Genomic DNA, 21,754 nt, shown 5'->3' with positions numbered 1-21,754 from the left:
GGGGGAGGGGAGGGATAGAAGTGAAACTATGTAACTCAAGTTTCAGTTTCTTTCCCCCAAAATCCCCAAGTCTAGGTGTCTCCATTGCTTTCTGTTTCTTTACCTCTGTCTTGCCCGTTGTTTTAGGGTTCTGCCCTGGGAGGGAGGGGCCCCGAGGATCTGGGCTTGTGTACCCAGCCTTCCCCTTCACTGCAGCCCCCCCTTCTTCGCCGGGCACTGAGGCGGCTTGGGGGGGGCTGCTTCATTCCCAAGTCAGGGGATGCAGGGTCCACAACCATTCCCACTCCCCGAACCCGCTGGTACTGCCCCCCTCCTCAGGTGATGGAGCAAACTTTGAGAGTGAAATGGGGATGATTGGGGAGGCAGGGAGGCGGCACAATCTATAGAAGAGAGGAGTTGGTGCTGACTGCCCCCCACCCCTTCCCTTTCCAGGCCCCGGTGTCTGTCTGGGATGAAGATGAGGATGATGCTACCTTCACTGTCACAAGTCGTCAATATCGGCCTCTTGATCCCTTGGTGAGATCCTCTTGTCTGACTTCTCACTTCCTATGCCTTTACCTCCATACTCTCCTACAATCTAACTTCCTGAAAGTAGCTTTGAAGCTAGGGTCAAGAGACCTGAATTCTAGTCTCTGCTCTGCCAATGATTTTATTATTTTGAGCAAGAAACTCTCTCTTTGAGCTTCAGTTTCTTTCTTTATACCCCCAATATCTAAGCCTCGGAAGGCACCTGGTGACTCTTCTGCTGACCCCACAGATATCCTAGATTTCCTCACAGACCAGTTGCTAGCTCTTTCACTGAACAATTGTTTGAATCTATGAGTTCTGAGTTGTGGCGGGGAGGGAGGATGGAGTAAGTGAAGAGTCAGTGACCCACTTCCTCTCTTCTGCAGGCTCCCATGCCTCCTCCTCGTTCTTCCCGTCGACTTCGGGCTGGGACTCTATCTGCTCTGGTCAGACATCTGCTGGATGCCCAGACATCGGGGTCTGACGTGACCTTCATGCCAACCTTTTTGGCCACTCACAGGGCATTTACATCCACACCAACTGTACTGGGATTGTTAGTTGACAGGTCAGGGGGGATGGGGGATTGGAGTGTCTGAGGAGTCACCGGGCCAGAGAAGTCAGAGGCCACAGGGTGTTTAAGGGAGGATGGACAGATGGACTTCCCTCTCTTCCTTCCAGACTGGAGGCCCTAGAGTCCGGTCCCAGTGCTGATCTGGAGAAGACAAGAGGGTGAGTGACCCCTGAACCTTTGACCTCCTGATCCCTCTCCACCGTAGCTATGGCTTGACCCCAGCTTGATTTCTTACACCAGGCTGATCCCCTCCCCTCCTAGGTTAGCCATCTCTGTTCTATCAACCTGGCTGACCTCTCACCCTGAGGATTTTGGCTCTGAGGTCAGGGGTCAGCTTGACCGGCTTGAGAGCTTCCTGCTACGGACACGGGATGCAGCAGGGGAGGTTGTTGGGGGGGACGTCGTTGATTTCATCCGAGACATCCGATCCCGGGTGGCCCTCCCAGTCCCTGACCCTCCTAAGCCCCTGGCCCCCCCTGGCGATCCCCCTGCTGACCCCACGGATGTCCTGGTGTTCCTCGCTGACCACTTGGCCGAGCAGCTGACCCTGCTGGATGCGGTGAGACCCTGACCTCCGACCTCTCCCATCCTCCCCTGAATGACCCCTCGCTAAATTGTCCTTTACTCCTGATCCTTCCCTTGCTTCTGATCTTTCCTCCCATAACAGTCCTTTTCCTTGTCTTTGATTTACTGAACCCTGTCTATATCCTATAAACTCCATGGCAACTGATTCATTGGCCATCTGAGGTCTCCAAACCCAAGATTACTGGAACATTGACCCTTACCTCTCCATGTCCCCTTCTCTTTGACTGCCTCCCAACCATAACCTTTGACCTCGCAATGTCTGCCTCACCAGGAGCTGTTCCTCTCCTTGGTCCCTTCTCAGTGCCTAGGGGCCTTATGGGGCCACAGGGACCGACCTGGTCACTCCCACCTCTGCCCTTCTGTCAGAGCAACAGTTACTCAGTTCAACAAGGTGGCTGGAGCTGTGGTCAGCTCTGTCTTGGGGGCCACAGCATCTGGAGAGGGACTTGAGGAGGTGAACATTCGGCCCCTCCGACCCCCCCAGAGGGCACGGCTCCTGGAGAAATGGATCCGGGTGGCAGAGGTGAGAGGAACTGGAGGGAATGCTGTTGGCACCCAGAGTGTGAGCATAGAATAGGAGGAGATCAAAGGCGAAAACCACCCGGGGTGTTGGGGAGAAGGTTTCCTGGCCTGAGGAAGTGGAGCCGCTGGAGGATTCTGTATTCTAGACACAGGATAAAATAATCACTACCTCCCCACCCTTAACCAGGAGTGCCGTCTTCTCCGGAATTTCTCATCTGTTTATGCTGTTGTGTCTGCCCTTCAGTCCAGTCCTGTCCACAGGCTCCGGTTGGCCTGGGGAGAGATAACCAGGTATTTGTGGGGGATGGATGCAGGGACAGATTCCTCATTTGGATTCATGAGAGAAAGTTGGGTATGCTCCTCTGAGGAAGAGGAGGTAGTTTTAAGGGGTGGGTCCTGAGGATTTTAGGAGGATTGAAGATAAAGGGTTCTCAGGGGCTCTCCCCTTTTTCTCCTAACAAGGGACAGCCTCCGCCTCTTCTCCAGCCTCTGTCAGATTTTCTCAGAGGAAGATAATTATTCCCAAAGCCGGGAGCTATTACTTCAGGTAATCCCCTTACCTCCTCTTTCCTTTACTGTTCCCTCCTGACCCCTCAGAGGCTAGTCCCCAAATCCCAACCTCTAGTTCCCTCCCAAATTCCTCCCAACCTATTTTGTTTCCTCCAGGAGGTGAAGGGGCCTCCCCCATTGGAGCCAAATACAAAGAAGCCTGTGAGAAATGTGCCGCCTCAGGGTGGGGTGAGTACCTGGTGAGGGAAAGTGACCGTGGGGGAATAAGGAGGTCAAGTTGGGTGGTAAGGGAAGGCACCCAAATGGAAACAGATGGATAAACCCAGTTCAATGTGGTAGAAAGGACACTGAACAGGGAGTCACACAGACATGGGTTCAAGTTCCAACACCCACACTCCTCCTCTGTAAAATGGATATATAATAACACTGAGAGGCAGTATGTCAGAGGAAAGAGAGCTGGCCTTGGAGCCAGGAAAGTTTGGGGTCAAGTCCAACGGACACACACCAGACAAGTCACTTAACCTCAGCGTTCATGGCAACTCTTTTAGTGGTAGAGAAGATGCCAGCCTGAACTGGTAGATGGGGACTTTCCCCATCTGAGAGGGAATTCCCTATGCCACTCAAATTAGAAATCCAGTCCCTGCCCCTGTCCCCAAAGTCGCGATCTACTTTAGGATTGGGAGGAATATGTTTCATAAACCATAAAGCACTAGAAATATGAACTCACCATCATAATTATTATTAAAGGACAAAGTGATGGGGACAGGGGGAATGCTCTGTTCCAAGAGGGCAACCCAGATGAGTGGGGAGGTAGCTAAACTATGGTTTCTTTCGCCTGCTTTCAGGGTGTGGTGCCATACCTTGGCACCTTCTTGAAAGATCTTGTGATGCTGGATGCAGCCTCCAGGGATGAACTGGAGGTCAGTGTGTGGCTTGAGTTGAGGGAGGGTAGTACATCTGTGGTGACAAACTGGTCAGAGTGGCTTTTTTTTTTTATGTAGCTGGAGGTGGGGCAGGAATTAAGTTTTAATAAACTAGGTCAAAGTTTTCATTCTTCCACCTTCCTCCCTTTTTTTCCCCACCAGAATGGTTACATCAACTTTGACAAGAGGAGGAAGGTAATGAGGGGGGGGCCTAGATGCCTAGGATCCCTAGGGAAGGGATGAGGAGGGTGTTGGCCTCGGCCTCTCTGTCTCAAGGGTTCTTCATTCTTGGGGTACCTTCTACAGGAATTCTCTGTCCTGTCTGAGCTTAGACGTCTTCAGGATGAATGTCGAGGTTATGACCTTCACCCTGACCCTGATGTCCAGCAGTGGCTTCAGGGGCTCCAGCCCCTGACAGAGGCTCAGAGGTGACTGACTTGGTTAATGGAGGCTCGGGGAAGGGGAGAAGAGAGCCAGAGACTGGGATATTTTACATTGGGAGATATTTAGGGTAGCCAGCTCTGACCCTTGACCTTTGAACTCCACCAGCCACCGTGTGTCTTGTGAAGTGGAGCCACCCGGAGTCAGTGATCCCCCTGCTCCCCGGACGCTTCGGCCGACACTGGTCATCTCTCACTGGACAGAGTGAGAGGAGGGTGGAGAGAATGGGGGCTGGGGGAGGCCGCTTATATGGAATCACAAGAGTAGCCTCTAGAAGGGGCTGGTAGGGGGCTCTAACCTATCCAGCCTTTTCCCACAGTGTGCTGGGATCCGTCGGTGGTCCCACTCCCCTTGTCTCCTGGGATCAGCCTGCTCTGAGGGAGGATGGCACAGCTGCCTGTCCTGCCCCCTTGCTTAGTCGACTGGCCCAGGTAAGGCCCTGATCTTGGACCTCAGTGCTGTTCTTCCCTCTGTGTGTCTTCCCCACTCATCTTTCATTGACTTTATTGTGTCTTTGTCCCCAGCACATGAAATGGCCATCTGTTTCCTCTCTGGACTCTGCCTTGGATGGGGCTCCTTCCTCCCACACTCCTGCCGATCCTGGTTTCCTCTCCCCCACAGCGCACTCTCCCAGGCCCCCCCGAGGACACCGCCGCTCTGCTTCCTGTGGCTCTCCTCTTAGCAGCGGAGCAGGGGAAGGCACTTCCTTTGGGACAGGGTCTGGGAATGGGCGGGGAAGTGGACCAGCGGCCTCTGATTGTCGCATCATCCGTGTGCAGATGGAGCTCGGGGAGGATGGCAGTGTCTACAAGAGCATACTGGTGAGGGGAACCTGGACAGTAATAGAGGGTTGAAGAGAAATATGGAATAAGGTGACCCTGGTGGATTCTGTCTGCTGTTTTAGATTTTTGCAGCCATTTTTATGTTAGGTGTAATCTTTTATTGTGTTGGCCCTGTTGAATATCAGCAGCCACCTGACACATTCAGTGGCTATTATTGAATGATAGAACTCTGAAAGGTTAGGGGGTGTTGGGGATCAGTGTATTCCTCGTATCAGTGGGATGTACTGTGAAAAGCCCAGTGGGGATCACTGGCCCATTTTGGATCATGGTCACCATGTTGGATTTTCCTCTACACATTATTGTCTTGGGTATAGATGTTCATGTTAGATTTGGGCACTAGTGTCCAACTAGTATGGTTCTTTGATTGCCCCCAGGTGACAAGCCAGGACAAGGCTCCAAGTATTATCAGTTGTGTCCTGAAAAAAAATAACCGGGATCCAGGAATAGCTGCAGAGTACGAGTTGGTGCAACTGCTGCCAGGCAATAGAGGTCAGATATCACAGAGGAAGGGTTAAGACAAAGGGTCTTGTGGAGAGAAGGGCCCAATCATTGGGAACCTCAGTGATTTGGAATAATTAATTCTGCTTTTATATTTTGACCCTGGATCTTATGTCTGTCTTCTGATGACCATTCCAGAGCTGACCATTCCACCATCAGCTAACGTCTTCTACGCCATGGATGGTGCCTCTTGTGATTTCCTGTTGAGGCACCGGCAGCGACCCTCTTCAGTGACTCCAGGTATCTCCAGTGGACCTACTACTGCTGCAAATCCTCCCAGTGAGGGAGGAGGAGGCTCCTTCCCCAGGATCAAGGCCACAGGACGAAAAATTGCTCGGGCACTGTTCTGAGGAAATCATGTGTTTTTTATAGAAGCCATGGTGACTATGTTGTTGGATATTAGCCATCTTGAATGGTGTGGCCATGTTGGATTGGGACAATCATCTTGTATGGTAGCTAGTTATGGTTGGTCAGAAAGGAGCAGTCCTGGGTGTTTAGGGTGCAGCTATGTTGGACAGCCACTTTGGAGTCCTGTGGTTATTTTGGCGGGAGACAGGGATAGGTTACATTTCTCATGACTCCTACCTTCTGAGTCTTGTTATTTGTGCCATACTGTCACCCCAGACTCTTTTCTATTTGTCATACCCAGAATACAAAGGGCCAGGGAAAGGCTTGAAAAGGGCATGGCCTAGAGGCTCTGAGTACCAGGAATGAGTGGATGGAGGGGAGAGAAAGAAGGTCTTACAGGGGCCCCCTTTCTTTCTATGACCCCACCCCACCACTCCCCAGCCAGGGACTCCTGTGCTGTGACAACACTAAAACAATAAACACACTACATGATCCCAACTCATTCTGGCTTCCACAATCTGTGTACCTCAGATGCTCACATGTTCATGCCAGCTGCCTTGTAAAGGGTTTCAAGTAAGAGGGTTTAGGAGTAATGTTCTAATATCCCCAACACCTCACGTTCAGCCCACCAGCTCCACAAATGCCATCATTTAAAAAGCTCTCCTATAGTCAATGTCTCATCCCCCAGCTCAGGCACCAAGTGTGTTGTCCTTACCTATAGTCATCCAATCTTGGGTCTCTATCACCCAAAACTCATACTGTCTGAGCATCAAATAGCTCTCCTAGCTGCAAATATGAAAAAGGGAGTTTTAAGGACAAGCTAGAGTATACAACTAATGGAACTTGTAATTCTAAAAAGTAATATAAACTAAAAAAGTTTCAAGGAGTTAAATTCAAATTTCTGGATCACAGAGCATAGCAATTTATTGAGGAACTAAGGATGTTTGGACATAATAGTACACACACCTGTAGACTTCTCTTAACGTGGTCTTACGTACATACACTACCTTTTAGTTCAAGGGTAGGTAGGAGAAAGTACTAGAGTTAGAATCAGAGGACCTGTGAAAATTCATTTAACCCCTCCAGGACAGTAAAAATGGATTAGATAAGTACCAATTCTCATGGCATCTTAGGTCTGTCCCAAAATTTTATTCTTACAAAAATTTTGTGTGGTAAGGATAGTTATGTCACTAACCTTTTGGGATTAATAACATGGAATACAATTATAGCCTCATCACATAATGACTGTCATATAACATAAGCCATTTCTTGTGTTTGTGGTAAAAAAATTTATCTGCCTCTCATCCTCAGGTTATGACATAAATGTCTTTTTCCCTCCTTCTGTATGAATGGGGCTTCATCCTTCTATATGAACATAATGTCTGACTACACTAGCTAGAGTAACAGAATGGAGAGTTGAGGGCATGGGTGAAAGTTTGCAACTTAAGCTTCTAACCAGACTTGGGATCCCCACCCACTAGGAAAGAAATGAGGTTGAATGGAAGGAACTAAGGTGGAACTATGGTTGGTACAAGGATTGAAACATCCTTGGGGAGTGGGAAGGAAGAGAGGCAGGAAAATAGATGAAAGTAATGTAATGGGGTGGTTAGAAAACAAGACAGGGGTCAGGTATTTTCACATTTTATTTGCCACAGTGCAGGTAACCCACAGTCTTTCCTCACTTTATTCTCTCTCCAACTAGAGAGGTCAAGCCTTTCCCATAGACCCTGCCTTGGTAGCCTGGGCACGCTGGAATTCCTGCTGCAACTGTGCCAGAGCCTCACGCTGTTTTTCAGACTGTTTCTCCAGGTCTCGGAGCTGAGATTCATATCGTTTACTAATGAGAAGCAGGGAAAACACAAAAAGATAATCATGCTAGCTGCTTCACAAGTTTGTTGGGGAAAAAGAAGGGCTTAGGACAACTGCACAGGAGTAGATTAGTAAGCTAATGAGGGGTCAATGTGCCTTATTACTGGGGATAGATGGAATTTATAGGGGGACAAGAAAATAAGACGAGTAAAGAAGGTGAAGTATATGTGAAAATGAAATGAAAATTACTGATATAAGATAGAGTCAAATGTGGTGGTGGGAAGGGATGGGAGTATGTGGCATGAAGGGAGGATAGTACTTACATCTCTGCTGTGATATAGTCCAGTCTCTTGCCCACAGTAGCTCTAGCCTCCCCCAGTTCCTGTTTGACCAACACTGGGCCCAGAAGCTTAAACACCACATTGGATCCATCCAATAATGCTAACTCCTGGGGATGGAGAGAAACAGTTGAAGACACAAAATGCCTGGAAATGCCTCATGGCTCCTGGATACCGCCAAATCCAGTCTCTCACCTCTTTCACGATGTTATTTTCTGTCAGTTGTGCCTCCAGCTTCTGTCGACTAGACATAGACTTACTCAAGTCTGAGGTGGGAAGACAGTGGAAAAGAAGAAGGAAAGGAAGAAAGAAAAATGTAAAGAAAATTAGATAACTTGAAACACTGCTAGTCCCAATAAATCAAAGGAAGTTGTATTGTTGGCAGGGTCAGGCAGAGAGGAAGACATGAGGACAGAAAACCCTAGTGATGAAGCCATTTTAAACAATAGATCAAATTTTATATACACACTTACTTTCCTTTCCTAAACCACCATGGTCCTGGAAATGGAGGGCATGAATGACAATCCTCATTTTACAGATGAGGAAAACGGGCCTGGCCAGGGGAAATGACATGCATGCCCAATGTGACACACAAAGTCGCTGACAAGAGCCAGCACTCCAATCTGAGAATTTTGAATCTTTTGCTCATTTTTTTTTAACCCTCTTCAGGAGCAGGGAATCTGGACACTGACTGCCTGGGTGGCTTGGAGAGGCTTGCTCTAGGGGTCACTTTGGAGGATTCCCTGAATAGCTGGCGGAGAAGCACCGAGTCTGGGTAGACGTCTGCCAAGGCGGCTCTGAGCCCCTCCTCACTCACCCTTTTGTAGCTGTTGGTACTTCTCCAATTCCCCCTGAAGCTTTTTCTGAATCACCTCCGCCATGGCGTGGAGAAGGGCCTGGGAATCACAAAGAGCAGGCTTGGGACAGCGTCACTCCACAACCGGCAGCCTGGCGCTGCCCCCTACAGAGCCCCGAGCCTCCTCTGGCCCGCCTCGGCCCCTACACGCGCCCCTAACCCTACCCTCCAGACCCGAAGAAAGACTCCGAGCCACACACAGCGCTCCTTCACTTTCTCCTATCACAGCTCCGGAACCCGGAAGTAGATGGGGATGCTGGGAAAACAAGAGGCACATGGCAACTGATGAGAGAAAAAAGGACGTCCTAGGCACAGGGCACGCCGGGAAATGTAGTCCCGACATCACTACACCAAGGCCAGGCCGCCGGAAAGGTCCCTAGAACGGATTCGGCGGCGGAACTTCAGCCTCAAGAAGATACAAGGCAGCGCTGTTGTCGATTCTCGAAGCCCTCCCTGGCTCACCAGTTTCGTCCTTCCAGGTGATTTCTCATCTTTTATCGATAGTCGCGGTCCCCGCACTAGCGTCCGACATCTTCGCCTGTTGATACAACCGCACCCAACGTGACTTCCGGAAGACAGCTGTCTTGGATTGGTGGCTAGTCTTCGGGCTCCTCCCACTCCAACTAACACTTCCGGTGTCTTCCCTGGCGGATCGGGGGACTGTGGAGTGGAGTTAGCACGTGGGTTTTGAAGGAGTTTGGGGACCGGGCCGTATGGAAGCTGCTCCGAAGCCGGGCAGCGGGGCCCGGGTCAAGGCCCAAGGCAAGAAACAGGTATGGCGTGGCGTGCCTCTGCCCCCTATGCCGGCGTAGTAAGCGGGACGGACCAGGGACGACCCGAGCTGTGTGGGCCATCCTATTTCCTCATCTTTCTGCGTGGCATCACTCATGTTGTTGGTCTAAATCAGGAATTCTTAATTTTATTTGTGTCGTGGACCCCTTTGGCAATCTTCTGAAGCCTATAGACCCTGTCTTAGAATATATTTTTAAAGGCAATAACTTAAAATTTGTAACAGCTGGCAGTAAAATTGGTGATCAAGTAATAGATGTGCTTCTTTATTAACACAATAAATACTGATATTATAGATTTAAAATATAGCAAGTTGAAGTTAAATTTTGTTTTTTAAAGATATGTCAATGTGAAGGCTGTTATTACTGAGTTTGAGTAAGACGTTAAATTATTCAGTGGTCTTTGATAAGACAACACATGTGTTATTTTGGACATCCATGTTGATTTTGGTTTTTTATTTTGATGGCCACAAATGTTGAAAATCCATATTCACAAATTTCTGTTGTTGTAAATGGAATTAAAGTTTCCATTGCTTGCATTATGAGGGGAAGATAGCCTAATCTCAAGTAACACTAGAATTCATTTTTTGTATAGTTTTTAAGTGGTTTTGGTTTTTTTTTTTGCTAAATCTATAGATACCAGTAGTTCACATTTTTTGTAAGTGAAGTGTAAAACATAGAACAAATTTGTATAACAAGTAAGTAAAATAAGACAGGTTTTTACGCTTTATCCAAAGTTTTAGCACTTTTAAGTCTTCAATGCCCAGGAGTCATGTCCTTACTGGACATGGTTTGGGTGTAGGGTGAGGGAGAGTCCAGCCTGGCCAGGTCTGGCGTGGATCTTGCTGTTACCTGCTCATCCCAACCTTGTTTTTCCAGAAGCCTCGCCGTTACTGGGAAGGGGAAACTGATGGAGCCAATCCCCTCCCATCTAACCCCTTCACTGCCCCTGCCCCTCCCAGGGGGACCAAGAGGAAGGGGGAAGATCCGTCCCAGCCCAGGGGTACCAAGGTACTTAAGAGGTCAAAGCAGAACCAGAAGCATCTGAGGTCAAAGCAGAACCAGAACCAGAAGCATCTGAGGTTAAAAAAGGATCTGAGGCCAAATCATAAACAGGAGCTGAGACCAAGTCGGACCTTATCTGGGGTAAGATCCAGGTTGGGAAGCAGGGAGCCTTTGTCCTTGGGTCAGTGGGTGAACTGGGAGAATCTCATCACTCCTCAGTTGGTCTTCTTCTCATGCCCCTGTCACTTGCTGAGGTGCTTTGATGTGGATTTTGTGGATGGAGGGGAAAGGGCAGGATCTCTTTGGAGAATTAAGGCAGCAGGGCAAAATGAGAGTAAACAAAAGGGCTGGAGAGGAATAGGAAGGAATTTAGAAGAACGAATGGAGTGGTAGGACCATTAGGATGCCTAAGTAGCCTAAATTTATGCCTGAATAACTCTTCACCCAGGAACGTTATCTAGATCTTGAGACACAAAGTGCTCTGTAAATGTGAGGCATCGTTATTGGTAAAAGCATGAGGGAGGAGAAAGACCATCTCTGATGCAAACATCATCTTATCACCTCTAGGCTCAGGATCCATTCCCAGGGCCAGCCCCAGTCTCAGAGAATGCTGTAAATAAGTTCCGAAGAGGCAGCTCTAAATTTGTGAAGGTAAGAAGGCAAGTTGGGGAGGAGCAGCTGAGGGTCTTAATGTCCATCACAGTGATTGAGAAAGAAGACCTGAAGTTGACAGTCTCTGATCCCTGACCTATGACCTTTAATTTTCCCATTTCTCATTGTTGATTCACTATCCTCTTATTGGCTGTCATAGTCATTGAGAAGGAGGAATTAGGGTTTTCAGTCTCTGATCCCTAACCTATGACCTTTGATTCATTATTCCCTCAGAAGCATCCCCTTAAGTTCGCAGCTGAGCACAAGCTGAAGGCAGCTGCCGATGAAGAGGAGGAAACAAGTGTCCGTGCAGCCCGGGCTGAACTATTGCTTTCTGAGGAGCCTGGGTAAGTGAGCCATCCTGGTGTGGCAGCTTTTTGGTCCACTTGCAGAGGTCAATAACCATAGCCCCTGGGATCTAACACTGTGTTGTTGTGGTCCCCTGTCTCCCCCTCCATCCCCCTCTCACACCTTATATTCTCAGTCCTGCTCAACCCTGTCTTAGTGAACTTTTCAATGAGCCCTCATCCTTCACAGCTTCCTGGAGGGAGAGGATGGGGAAGACACAGCTACAATCTGCCAGTCTGACATCGTGGAGGCTGTGGACATTGCCAGTGCAGCTAAGGTGAGGTTGAAGGCTGGGAAGGAACTGATGATGATGATGTGGAGAGGACAGCAGGATCCTGATGAGCTGTGTAATTGGGGTTGGGTGGGAAGATTTCCAGGCTTAACTGATCTCCTGAGTATCTCTGTACTTAGCACAATGCTTGGTACATAGTAGGTGCTGTATACGTGTTTATTTTCTTTCCTTTCCCTTCCTAATGTAGCATTTTGACCTGAACTTGTACCAGTTTGGACCCTACAGGCTCAATTACTCACGAACTGGAAGGTGAGGGCCTGGCACATAGTAGGTGCTTAACAAATATTGATTGATTGATTTTCTCATCCAAGGGCAATGAGGTCTCTTTGGCAGTCATGTTATGCTACCTTCACCCACTGTCCATTTCTGGGTGGAGGATAGAGATTCAAGGTATCAATAACTCCCTCTGTGCATGCATTCTTTTGACCCAATCTCTGAGTCCTCCCATTTAGGAGGACAGTAGACAGTATTATAAGCTCTGGGGACTGAGGGTTTCTAACACAGGGACATCTATTTTTCTTCCACCAGACACCTTGCCTTGGGTGGCCGGAGGGGTCATGTGGCCACGTTTGACTGGATAACAAAGAAATTAATGTGTGAAATCAATGTCATGGAAGCTGTGAGGGACATACGGTCAGTGAGATCTGGGGCCATCATTGGGTGGGTGAGGCTCAGTGACCTTACGAGGGTCTGAGGAAGGTTGGGTGCCTGACCCATCTCGAGGTCATTTTGTGGTGTGGTCTGTGATTCTTGACTCCAGGTTCCTGCACTCTGAGACGTTGTTTGCAGTTGCTCAGAAACGCTGGTTGCATGTCTATGACAATCAAGGTATTGAGCTCCACTGTGTCCGAAGGTGTGACCGTATCACTCGACTTGAGTTCCTGCCCTTCCACTTCCTGTTGGCCACGGCTGTGAGTGCTGGTCATGCTCAGGAACCAGGAGAAATTGGTTAACTTTGGGAAATGACCTCTCCATCTGTGGAACAGGAGATGTTTGGTGGAGGGTCTGGTAAAAGGTGATAGGAGTGGGAAGAGGCCTTGGTTGTGACCCTCTGTCTCATTTTCTCCACCTTCCAGTCAGAGACAGGATTCCTTACCTACCTAGATGTGTCTGTCGGCAAGATTGTAGCATCCCTGACAGCTCGGGCTGGGCGTCTGGATGTGATGACCCAGAATCCCCACAATGCGGTCATCCATCTTGGTCACAGTAATGGTTAGTAAGTATTACATCCTGACCCTTTTCTCTATGTCCTATAACCCTTTGACCTCCCTGGCTTTTCCATAAACCTAATGTTCAAAGCTGGAAACACCTTAGAAATTTTTAGCTCAACCTCCTTGTTTTACAGATGAGCAATTTGAGAACTAGAGAGGTTAAGTGATTTTCTGGAGGTCACACAGGTAGTAAGCAGCAGAGTCAGGACTCAGAACCCATATCCACTAACCCATATCCAGTGGTCTTTTTAGTACACCCAGTTGCTTTTTTCCCAGATCACATCTTGTGTCTCCTAACATTTCCCTTTTGCTTCTCATGACCACTTTAACCTCAGATTCCAGGCATCCTGACCCCTCCTGTGCCCTTATCTGATCCCTTTAGGTCTATCCCCTGTGAATTCCTGGCCTTTGTTGCCTCTGACTCCTGACTTCTTGACCCCCAGGCACTGTGTCCCTCTGGTGTCCAGCCATGAAAGAGCCACTGGTTAAGATTCTCTGTCACCGTGGTGGAGTCCGGGCCATCGCAGTGGATTCTTCTGGCACGTGAGTCACTTAATGTTAAGGCTCTGGTGTCTGACACTTGGGCTTGAGGTTGAATAGGGCTAGGAATAAAGAGGGAAGGTGGGTTGTCTGTTACTTTGAAGGTGAATTATCGTTCTTAGGTGATTTTTTTTTTGTACTTCTTGGAGGGTACTATTATAGTTATATGTGATGGTCCATGAGGAAAGATAATTGTCCTTCCTTTATGATAATTGGCTTTTTCCTTCTAATTGTGGGGATACCTCAGGGCCCAGTCCTGAATGTTCCAGTTTGTGTGTGTGTGTGTGTGTGTGTGTGTTTCCCAACTTCTAGGCTTAGCAGAGTACCTGGCATATAGTAGGTGCTTAATAAATGCATATTGTTTGATCCATTTAAAAATGTTTTCATTGTCCTTTAAAAATTTTTTCAAGTTGATATCAGTTTTTACATCACCTATACTTCCTGTTGTATTCTTCCTGTTTCTCCTTGTGGAGGACATTCTCTCAAAACAAAAAATGAAAGAGGAAAAAACAAAGTTTAGCAAAAAAAAAAAAAAAAGTCATGACATCTGTAGTGTTCCTCACTCGTAGTCCTCTGTCTCTGAAGAGGTGAAGGAATAGTAACTGATCTCACTTTTCAATTGTTTTGTTGTTTTCTCATTTAAGTTGTAATCATTGTATATATTGTTTTTCTGGTTCTGTCTACTTCATTCTGCACTAGTGCATATAAGTCTTTCCTTCTCCAGATGCTTTTGAATGGTACAATAATACTCCGTTATATTCATGTACCATTACTTTTTAACCATTTCCCAGTCATTGAGAATCTACTTAGTTTTCAGTTGTTTGTTATTACAAAAAGCATTGCTATACATATTTCAATAGTCTTTTTATTATTGACCTTGGAGTATATATACCTAGTAATGTCTGGGTCCGGGAGCTATGGACAGTTTAGTCACCTTCTGCTTTCCAGAATGGTCGTATCAGTTCACAGCTCCAACAGTAGTGCTTTCATGTGCCTGTCTTTCCACAGCCCCTCCAACACTGACTAGTCCCTTCTTATGTTGTCTTTGTGAATTTTCAGGCAGTGAGGTAGAATCTCAGGATTTTGATTTGCATTTCTCTTATTATAATGATTTGGGGCATTCTTTTATATATTTGTTAATAGTTTAGAATCCTTTTAAGGACTATTTGACCCCTTAACAGAGAATGGCTTTTGGTGGTATATTTTTTTTTGTGTTGATATTTTGGATATCAGGCTTTTATCAGAGATACTTTAATACAAATATTTTTCTTTTTTGGGGGGGGGGTGCCATTTGGCTTTTTCTCTGTCTCAGGTCTCTCCCCACTCCAATCCATCCTCCATTCAGCCACCAAAGTGATTTTCTTTTTTTTTTTCCTTAGGTAATTGGGGTTAAGTGACTTGCCCAAGGTCACACATCTAGCAAGTGTCAATTGTCTCAGGTTGGATTTGAACTCAGGTCCTCCTGACTCCAAGGCCAGAGTTCTGTCCACTGTGCCACCTAGCTGCCCCCAAAGTGATTTTCTTAAAAGCGTACATCTAATCATGTCACCTCCTGACTCAAAAAACTCCACTGGCTCCCTATTGCCTCCAGATCAAATACAAAATGCTCTGTTTGGCATTTATATTCCTTTATAATCTAGCCCCCTCTTACCTCTCCAGTCTTTTTACACCTTATTCTCTGAAACTTATTCTTTAATCCAGTGACACTGGCCTCCTGGCTATTCCTGGGCTCTGGGCATTTAAAAAAAGAGGTTTTGCTGGATTATGCATTTTTGTTAGGAGGTGCTTTGTTTTTTGGCCTTCATGTGGGGGAAGGGTACAGTGGGAGGTAGGAATTGATACGTGCTTATTAAAGTAGGTTTTAAAAAAACTTTATATGTATCTTACGTCCTTGAATGCATCCTAGCACTTGTTCTGTTAAAAAAAGAGAGAAAAGTAGGATACTAGAGGATCATTTTAAAGATTGGCAGTGTCTAGTAAAGGTTTTTTTAAGGATGGGGAGATTTGGGCATATTTGTAAGCTGCCAGGATCAATTGGAGGTAAGGGTGGGGATAATGCGGGGGTAACCTGATGGAGAAGACAAGAGGGGATGAGATCAAGTACAGCTAGATGAGTTAGCCTTGGTGAGAAGGGTCACAGAATGGGAGCTAGGGGTTTTAACACATAGAGAAGAGAGGACCTCATGGTGAATGGCCTCTGTTTTCTGAGAACAGTATTAAGTGAAGTCTCTGCTAGAGGGAAGGAAGAGGGCAGAGATGGCATGGGAGGCTTTAGGAAACAAAAGGTTTGGGACAGCCATAGTGGTGAGGGAGATGGAGAGTCAGTTAAGGAGGAGTAGCTGCATTGCTGCAGTGCTGACCTAGTTGAGATCAGATAACAAATTAATATCGGATCCATTCAGCTTGGTGGTAAGACTTCCTCCATCTCTGTTCAGCTCTAACTGAGGCAGAGTATAGGAGAATACTGGGAACATGAAAGCCATGTCATCATGTAGAAGAATGCGTTGAATTTTGCAGAACTAGGAACCAAGTTGCAGACAGTAGAATTAGCCTTGATGCCATGAAATGCTTCTTAACAGCGAATTCTGTCCTTCAGAAGTGGAACAAGATAGCATGGGAGGGAGGGAGTTTGCTCTCATTCCAGGTCTTGAAGCAGAGACTGGATGACCACTTAGCTTGTATGTGATAGTGGGGATTCTTTTTGAGCCCTCGGTGGCTATGAAGTTCCTTCCAACTCTAAAATTCTACGAGTTTTAAGGTCCTTGATTAATATTTGACTCCCTTACAGTTATTCAGACTTTAGAACCGTAGCAAAATCAACACATCTAAAAAATCAGGAAATATATGCAGTGTCCCAGCCCCCACTCAGCTTCTGCAAAGCAGTTGCAGGAGGTGTCTTCTCATATCTCTACTTTGGGGCTGTACTTGTTCTTTGTAAATTTTTTAAAATTCATTGTTATTTTTAAAATTCTGAATTCTCTCCTCTTCTCCTGTCTCCCCTTTTCCTTTACATTGAGAAAATGAAAAAAACAAAACACATTATACATGTGCAGAGTCAAAACAAATTCCCTTGTTAACCATGTCCCTTCCCCCACCCCCCCTTAAAAAAAGAACTTGTCATTCTTCACTCTGAGTCAGTCACCTCTCTATCTGGAGGTGAATAGCATGTTTTATCATGAGTCATCTAGAATTATGGTTGGTCATTGTGTGATTGATCAGAATTCCTAAGTCTTTCAGAGTAGTTTGTCTTTACAGTGTTGTTGTTTGTTAACATATAATTTGTTCTTGCCTTGCTCTGCATCAGTTCATACAAATCTTTCTAGATTTTTCTGAAACAATCTTCATTGTTTTTTACAGCACAATAGAATTCAATCATATTTATTGATATAACTTTAATCATATAACTTGTTCAGTCGTTTCCTATTTGATGGGCATTCCCTCAGTCGCCAATTCTTTGTCACAAAAAAAAAAAGTCAGCTATAAATATTTTTGTACATACTAGACCTTTCCCAATTTAATCTCTTTGAGTGTAGACCTAGGAAGGGTATTTGTTCTTTGTAATTTTGCAACATCACTTTTGGTTGTTTTGTGGTTGTTTCCATTTACAGCATATTGTTATAGTCGTTGTGCGTATTTTTTTCTTGGCCCTGCTTACTTCACCATTATCAGTTCATGGAAGTATTTCTGTGCTTCTCTGCATTCGTTATATCCCTGTTTTCTTAGAGTACAGAAGTATTCTGTTAAATTAATGCACCACAGTTTGTTTAACTGTTCCCCAGTGGATGGATATCTGCTTGTTTTGTACTTCTTCAGTGCCGCAAAAATATTTTGCTGTAAATATTTTGGTATTTGTGCCTAATAGTGGGATCTCTGGGTCCAAAGGTTTGGACATTTTAGTCACTTTATTTGCATAATTCCAAGTTGTTTTCCAAAATGATCGTACTATTTACAGCTACACTAACAATGCATTAATGTGCCCATCTTTCCACAATCTCCCTCACATTGACTGTTACCCTCGAATTTTCAGGGTTGTTTTAATTTTTATTTCTCTTATTAGTGAGTGATTTGGACCACTGTTTCACATGAGTGTTAATAGTTTGCAGTTCTTTTGACAACTGTTTGTTCTTAACCTTTGACCACACGTGTATTAGGAAAAAGGCTTTTAGTCTTGTATTCCTTTTAGTTGTCTATAGATCTTGGATACCAAGCTCTTTTCAGAGAAATTTGATAAAAAGATTTTTTCCCCCAGAACTTTCCTTTCTTATCTTAGGTGTGTTCATTTTGTTTGTGCAGAAGCTTTTTAGTTTCAATCAACTGTTTTATCTTTTATAATTGTCTTTATCTTTTGTTTGGTTCTGAATACATCCGCCTATAGCTGTGAAAAGTATATGATCTGCTTCTCTTCTAATTTTTTCATCATATGACCTTTAATATTCAAGTCATGTGTCCATTTTAAATTTATTGTGGAGTATGGTCTTGATGCTGGTCTAAGCCTAATTTCTGCCAGACTGCTTCTTTTTAGCAGTTATTATCAAATAGGAAATTCTTCCCTAAGTAATTTATGTTTTTAGTTTATTGAACCTAAAATAATTCGGTTAGTTAGGTAATTCTAATTAACCAAACTTAAATTCTTACTTAAGTCCCACCTGGAATTTTTCAGTAACTTTTGAATGCTTCATGTTTCTAATAAATTCTCACCTCCTGGGGCATTGCTTAGTCCCTTATTCTCAATAACAGAGGGATTTTTTACAGAGGGGTTCTCCTTCTAGTGGTCCTCTGACGGAAATCATGTAATTATTCCATTTTGCAGACCAGAGAATTGAGTGCCATAAAAAGTTAAGTGACCTATTCAAGGTCACACACCCAATAAGTTTTGGAGCCAGGATTCAGACTCAGGTTTTCTCACTCCATGACCATCCTACTACTCTGCCTCTAGAAATTTTCCCTGGCCTCCCAACCTTTCTGCAGATATTCCCTATCTTTCAAGATTCAGATCCAAGCAGCAGAATTATATGATAGAAAGAAGCTTAGATTTGGAGTCAGAAGACCTGGTTTCAAATCTTTGCTCTGACAAGATGCTCAATTGTAGGGAAGTTCTTCCCTTCTCCGAATCTTTTGTTTTGTTTTGTTTTGTTTTTTTTATATGTAAAATGAGATGGTTGTTCTAGATAATTCCTTAAGATATTTCCAGGTATAAATTCTGTGCTCCCAAGTCTGACATCCTCTCTGAAGCCTTTTCTTCAGCTTACGATGGTATCTTCCTACGATGAATTTCTAGAATTAAGCACTTAGTGATATGCTGCTGGCTCACAATTGTCTCAGACTTCTTTTATTTCCCCTGCAGCAGCCTAGCACAGTTCTGGGCACGTGAATGAATGCTCAGTAAATACTGATTGATTGTTCCAGGTACATGGCAACATCTGGTCTGGACCACCAGGTGAAGATCTTTGACCTTCGGGGAAAGTACCAGCCTCTGACATCTCGGGCTCTGCCTCAGGGAGCCGGCCACTTGGCATTCTCACAGCGAGGACTGTTGGCTGGATGCATGGGGGATGTGGTGAACATATGGAAGGGACAGGGGCAGGGTAGTTTTCCCTCCCTTGACCAGCCATATCTGACCCATCGTCTCCCTGGCCACGTCCATGGCCTTCAATTTTGCCCCTTTGAGGATGTGCTGGGGGCAGGCCACAGCAGAGGCTTCACCAGCATCCTGGTACCTGGTAAGCAGGGATGAGGGTTGGAGGGGAATAGGGTCACAGCACAAGCATCAGCAGCTTGCTCAGTGAACAGAGGGAATCAGACAAAGGGCCCAGTGTAAGCATCACTAGCATACTGGTTCCCAGCTTACTCCCTAATAATAATAATGGGGGTAGCATTGCTATAGTGCTTTAAAGTTTGCAAAGCTCTTTGCAAGTAGTAACTTGTTTTGTCCTCACAACAACCTTGGGAGGTAGGTGATGTTATTATCCCCATTTTACAAGTGAGGAAACTGAGGAAGGCAGGTTAAATGACTTCCTTAGGATCACACAGCCAGTCAGTTATATGAATCAGACTTTGGACTCAGGTTTTTCCTAACACCAGTTACAGCATTCTATTGACTGCCACCAAGATGTTTGCAGATTAGCTTGAGATATGGGAGATTAGGAGAGCAGGGGATAAGAGGAACAGTATAAATATCAGCATCCTGCCAGTGCCCAGTGATTTATGAGACTGGATGTAAACAGATGGCTTTGGAGGGCAGTAGAGAAGAATGAATAGGAGGGCGCACGTTAGGGATAAAAGGGGACTCAGAGGGGCAGCTAGGTGGCACAGTGGATAGAGCTCTGGCCTTGGAGTCAGGAGGACCTGAGTTCAAATGTGGTCAGAGACACATAACACTTACTAGCTATGTGACCCTTGGCAAGTCATTTAACCCTGATTGCCTCACTTAAAAAGGGGGGGGGGGGCGGACTCAGGAGGAGACAGGGGATGAAACCAGGGGAAGATGTTTCCAGGTTTAGCTTCTGTCCCTGAAATTGTGTTCCCCCACTTCCTAGGGGCTGGGGAACCCAATTTTGATGGACTGGAGAGTAACCCCTATAGGAGCCGTAAGCAGCGTCAGGAATGGGAAGTGAAAGCTCTGATGGAGAAGGTGAGTACACAGCTGGGTTCTGGGGCTCACCTCAGGGCTTTGTTGGAGGAAGGTGAAGAAATGTCTGTTTGAGTGTGTGTTTTTAAGATGGGGGTGAGGGTGCAAAAATACCTGTGTGAGGTGAGATGGGAATGTGTCAGGATGGGAGGTGGGGAATAGAAGATGGAGGGGTGCATGTGCATGTAAGAAAGGTCAGGCTTGTTAGTTCCCATGGGTGAGACTTGGCCCTGTTTATAACCCTGATCCTCCCCCGGTGCCCCTTCCGTGACACTCCATGATACTATCGTTCTCCCCTGCTCTTTCCTTATAACGCCTCCAGATCCCAGCGGAACTGATTGACCTGGATCCTCGGAATCTGGGTGAAATTGATGTCATCTCTTTGGAACAGAAGAAGAAGGAGCAAATAGAGCGACTGGTGAGAAGATCCTGTATACTCCCTCACACACCCCCACCCCCCCACCCCCCACCCCCAGTGTAATCAACCCCAGACTTCTTAGAGAAGCAGTTTGGCATGCATAAAATACACTGGATTTGAAGTCAGAAGACTTCAGCACAAAACCTGGCTCTGTCCCCTAAGATCTGTGTGACCTTGGGGAAGACATTTTTGACATCATCTGTAAAGGTGAGGAGCTCAGAGGACAGAACCAGAAAGTAGGTGGAAGGTGCCAAGAGGCAGGTCTGTTATCCTGGACCCCTTCCTTCTCCCACCTCTTCACAAAAAGAGGAGGTGGATGATTCCTGACCCACCAGAACCTCATCCAAACTAAGGCTTACCTCTTGTTAAGGGGCAAAAATAATAGTTCCCTATACAGAGGCCTTTTTGGAGAAATGCTCCTGTTCCCTCAGGGAATGTTCAGAAAGTAAATTCGGTTGTTTTACAAGCCAATCACTTCCTTCCCCAGGGATTCGACCCTGAGGCTAAGGCCCCCTTCCAGCCAAAGCAGAAAAAGAAGGGACGGAGCTCAACAGCAAACCTGGTGAAGAGGAAGACTAAGGTTAAAGACCAGGAACACAGGGTAAGAGGAAGTAGGGACACGGAGGGAGAGTGAAGAATGAGTGAAGATGGATGGATGTCTCATAGGGTGCAGGCGGTCCTGTCCACCAAACTACCCCAGACCAGGGACCACTTTGCCAGACTTTCTCCCATACTTTGCTGTCTTCCTTTTAGGAAAAGGTCAGGCAGAGCCTTCAGCAGCACCAGGAGCAAAAGCTACAGGAGCAACAACAGAAAAAGAAGAAGAAGAAACTCAAAACTCCTCAGTCTCCTGGGTCTCGACCTTCTGCTCTGGATAGGTTTAAACGATGATGAAACCCCCCCTTCCTGGATCTTGTGTGTTGGGACAGACTCGGACCCTCCTGCCTGCACTCCTGCCCAAAAGGGATTGACCATCTGGGTTACAGGGGTGGGGGGCGTATTAAAGAAAAACTTGGGTTTTTAGTTATACTTTGTATGAGGATGTCCATCTTTGTCATTGAAGCACTATTGTGGTTTGACTAACCTGCTTATCTCCAAGTGAGAACAGTAGAAGCTTCCCATT

At 46.2% G+C, this 21,754-nt stretch overlaps 3 protein-coding genes across 7 annotated transcripts in view; 2 read left to right on the top strand and 1 right to left on the bottom strand.

The window, feature by feature from the left end:
- The window catches only part of RGL2 (ral guanine nucleotide dissociation stimulator like 2), an 8,552-nt gene extending 1,467 nt beyond the window's left edge, over window positions 1-7,085 (top strand). For 2 of the 4 annotated variants that reach the window (XM_027876269.1, XM_027876272.1), the window contains 16 exons: window positions 433-516; window positions 894-1,072; window positions 1,186-1,236; window positions 1,319-1,637; window positions 1,935-2,186; window positions 2,373-2,476; window positions 2,648-2,732; window positions 2,852-2,923; window positions 3,541-3,615; window positions 3,781-3,813; window positions 3,925-4,046; window positions 4,168-4,263; window positions 4,379-4,490; window positions 4,584-4,880; window positions 5,276-5,390; window positions 5,538-7,085. In XM_027876269.1, the coding sequence (XP_027732070.1) occupies window positions 433-516; window positions 894-1,072; window positions 1,186-1,236; window positions 1,319-1,637; window positions 1,935-2,186; window positions 2,373-2,476; window positions 2,648-2,732; window positions 2,852-2,923; window positions 3,541-3,615; window positions 3,781-3,813; window positions 3,925-4,046; window positions 4,168-4,263; window positions 4,379-4,490; window positions 4,584-4,880; window positions 5,276-5,390; window positions 5,538-5,749 (2,208 nt within the window). In that variant the 3' untranslated portion in view covers window positions 5,750-7,085. Of the gene's footprint in view, window positions 1-18; window positions 319-432; window positions 517-893; window positions 1,073-1,185; window positions 1,237-1,318; window positions 1,638-1,934; window positions 2,187-2,372; window positions 2,477-2,647; window positions 2,733-2,851; window positions 2,924-3,540; window positions 3,616-3,780; window positions 3,814-3,924; window positions 4,047-4,167; window positions 4,264-4,378; window positions 4,491-4,583; window positions 4,881-5,275; window positions 5,391-5,537 lie in introns of those variants that run through there. The other 2 variants (XM_027876271.1, XM_027876270.1) reach the window with 2 other exon arrangements.
- Window positions 7,086-7,372: 287 nt separating this feature from the next.
- PFDN6 (prefoldin subunit 6) lies at window positions 7,373-9,318 on the bottom strand. 2 transcript variants are annotated; one of them, XM_027876289.1, is made up of 6 exons: window positions 9,213-9,314; window positions 8,916-9,006; window positions 8,712-8,790; window positions 8,090-8,160; window positions 7,880-8,004; window positions 7,373-7,584 (listed from the first exon to the last, which is right to left on the bottom strand). In XM_027876289.1, exons 3-6 carry the CDS (start codon window positions 8,773-8,775, stop codon window positions 7,455-7,457), a joined length of 390 nt encoding a protein of 129 aa, XP_027732090.1. In that variant the 5' UTR covers window positions 8,776-8,790; window positions 8,916-9,006; window positions 9,213-9,314; the 3' UTR covers window positions 7,373-7,454. The 2 variants fall into 2 exon arrangements, with proteins under 2 accessions (XP_027732090.1, XP_027732091.1); XM_027876290.1 differs by lacking the exon at window positions 8,916-9,006 and having other exon boundaries at window positions 9,213-9,318.
- Window positions 9,319-9,371: 53 nt separating this feature from the next.
- WDR46 (WD repeat domain 46) lies at window positions 9,372-21,660 on the top strand. The gene is made up of 15 exons (XM_027876273.1): window positions 9,372-9,523; window positions 10,418-10,684; window positions 11,111-11,194; window positions 11,429-11,541; window positions 11,732-11,819; window positions 12,022-12,083; window positions 12,363-12,467; window positions 12,595-12,745; window positions 12,911-13,046; window positions 13,489-13,588; window positions 18,992-19,305; window positions 20,122-20,216; window positions 20,536-20,631; window positions 21,119-21,232; window positions 21,385-21,660. Exons 1-15 carry the CDS (start codon window positions 9,464-9,466, stop codon window positions 21,520-21,522), a joined length of 1,923 nt encoding a protein of 640 aa, XP_027732074.1. The 5' UTR covers window positions 9,372-9,463; the 3' UTR covers window positions 21,523-21,660.
- Window positions 21,661-21,754: the final 94 nt, after the last annotated feature.

Source organism: Vombatus ursinus, unplaced genomic scaffold (assembly GCF_900497805.2).
Source record: "Vombatus ursinus unplaced genomic scaffold, bare-nosed wombat genome assembly UNPS02014811.1, whole genome shotgun sequence".
NCBI lineage: Eukaryota > Metazoa > Chordata > Mammalia > Diprotodontia > Vombatidae > Vombatus > Vombatus ursinus.
The sequence above is the reverse complement of the archived record's forward strand: the minus strand, read 5'-3'. Positions and strand labels throughout refer to the sequence as shown.

Coding starts and splice junctions, on each gene's coding strand:
- PFDN6 (XM_027876290.1), bottom strand. CDS start 8,775: ATGGCGGAGGTGATTCAGAAAAAGCTTCAGGGGGAATTGGAGAAGTAC. Junction 8,005..8,089: donor AAAATAACATCGTGAAAGAG/GTGAGAGACTGG, acceptor CTCCATCCCCAG/GAGTTAGCATTATTGGATGG. Junction 7,585..7,879: donor GACTATATCACAGCAGAGAT/GTAAGTACTATC, acceptor GCTTCTCATTAG/TAAACGATATGAATCTCAGC.
- WDR46 (XM_027876273.1), top strand. CDS start 9,464: ATGGAAGCTGCTCCGAAGCCGGGCAGCGGGGCCCGGGTCAAGGCCCAA. Junction 19,306..20,121: donor CACCAGCATCCTGGTACCTG/GTAAGCAGGGAT, acceptor CCCACTTCCTAG/GGGCTGGGGAACCCAATTTT. Junction 20,632..21,118: donor AGGAGCAAATAGAGCGACTG/GTGAGAAGATCC, acceptor TTCCTTCCCCAG/GGATTCGACCCTGAGGCTAA.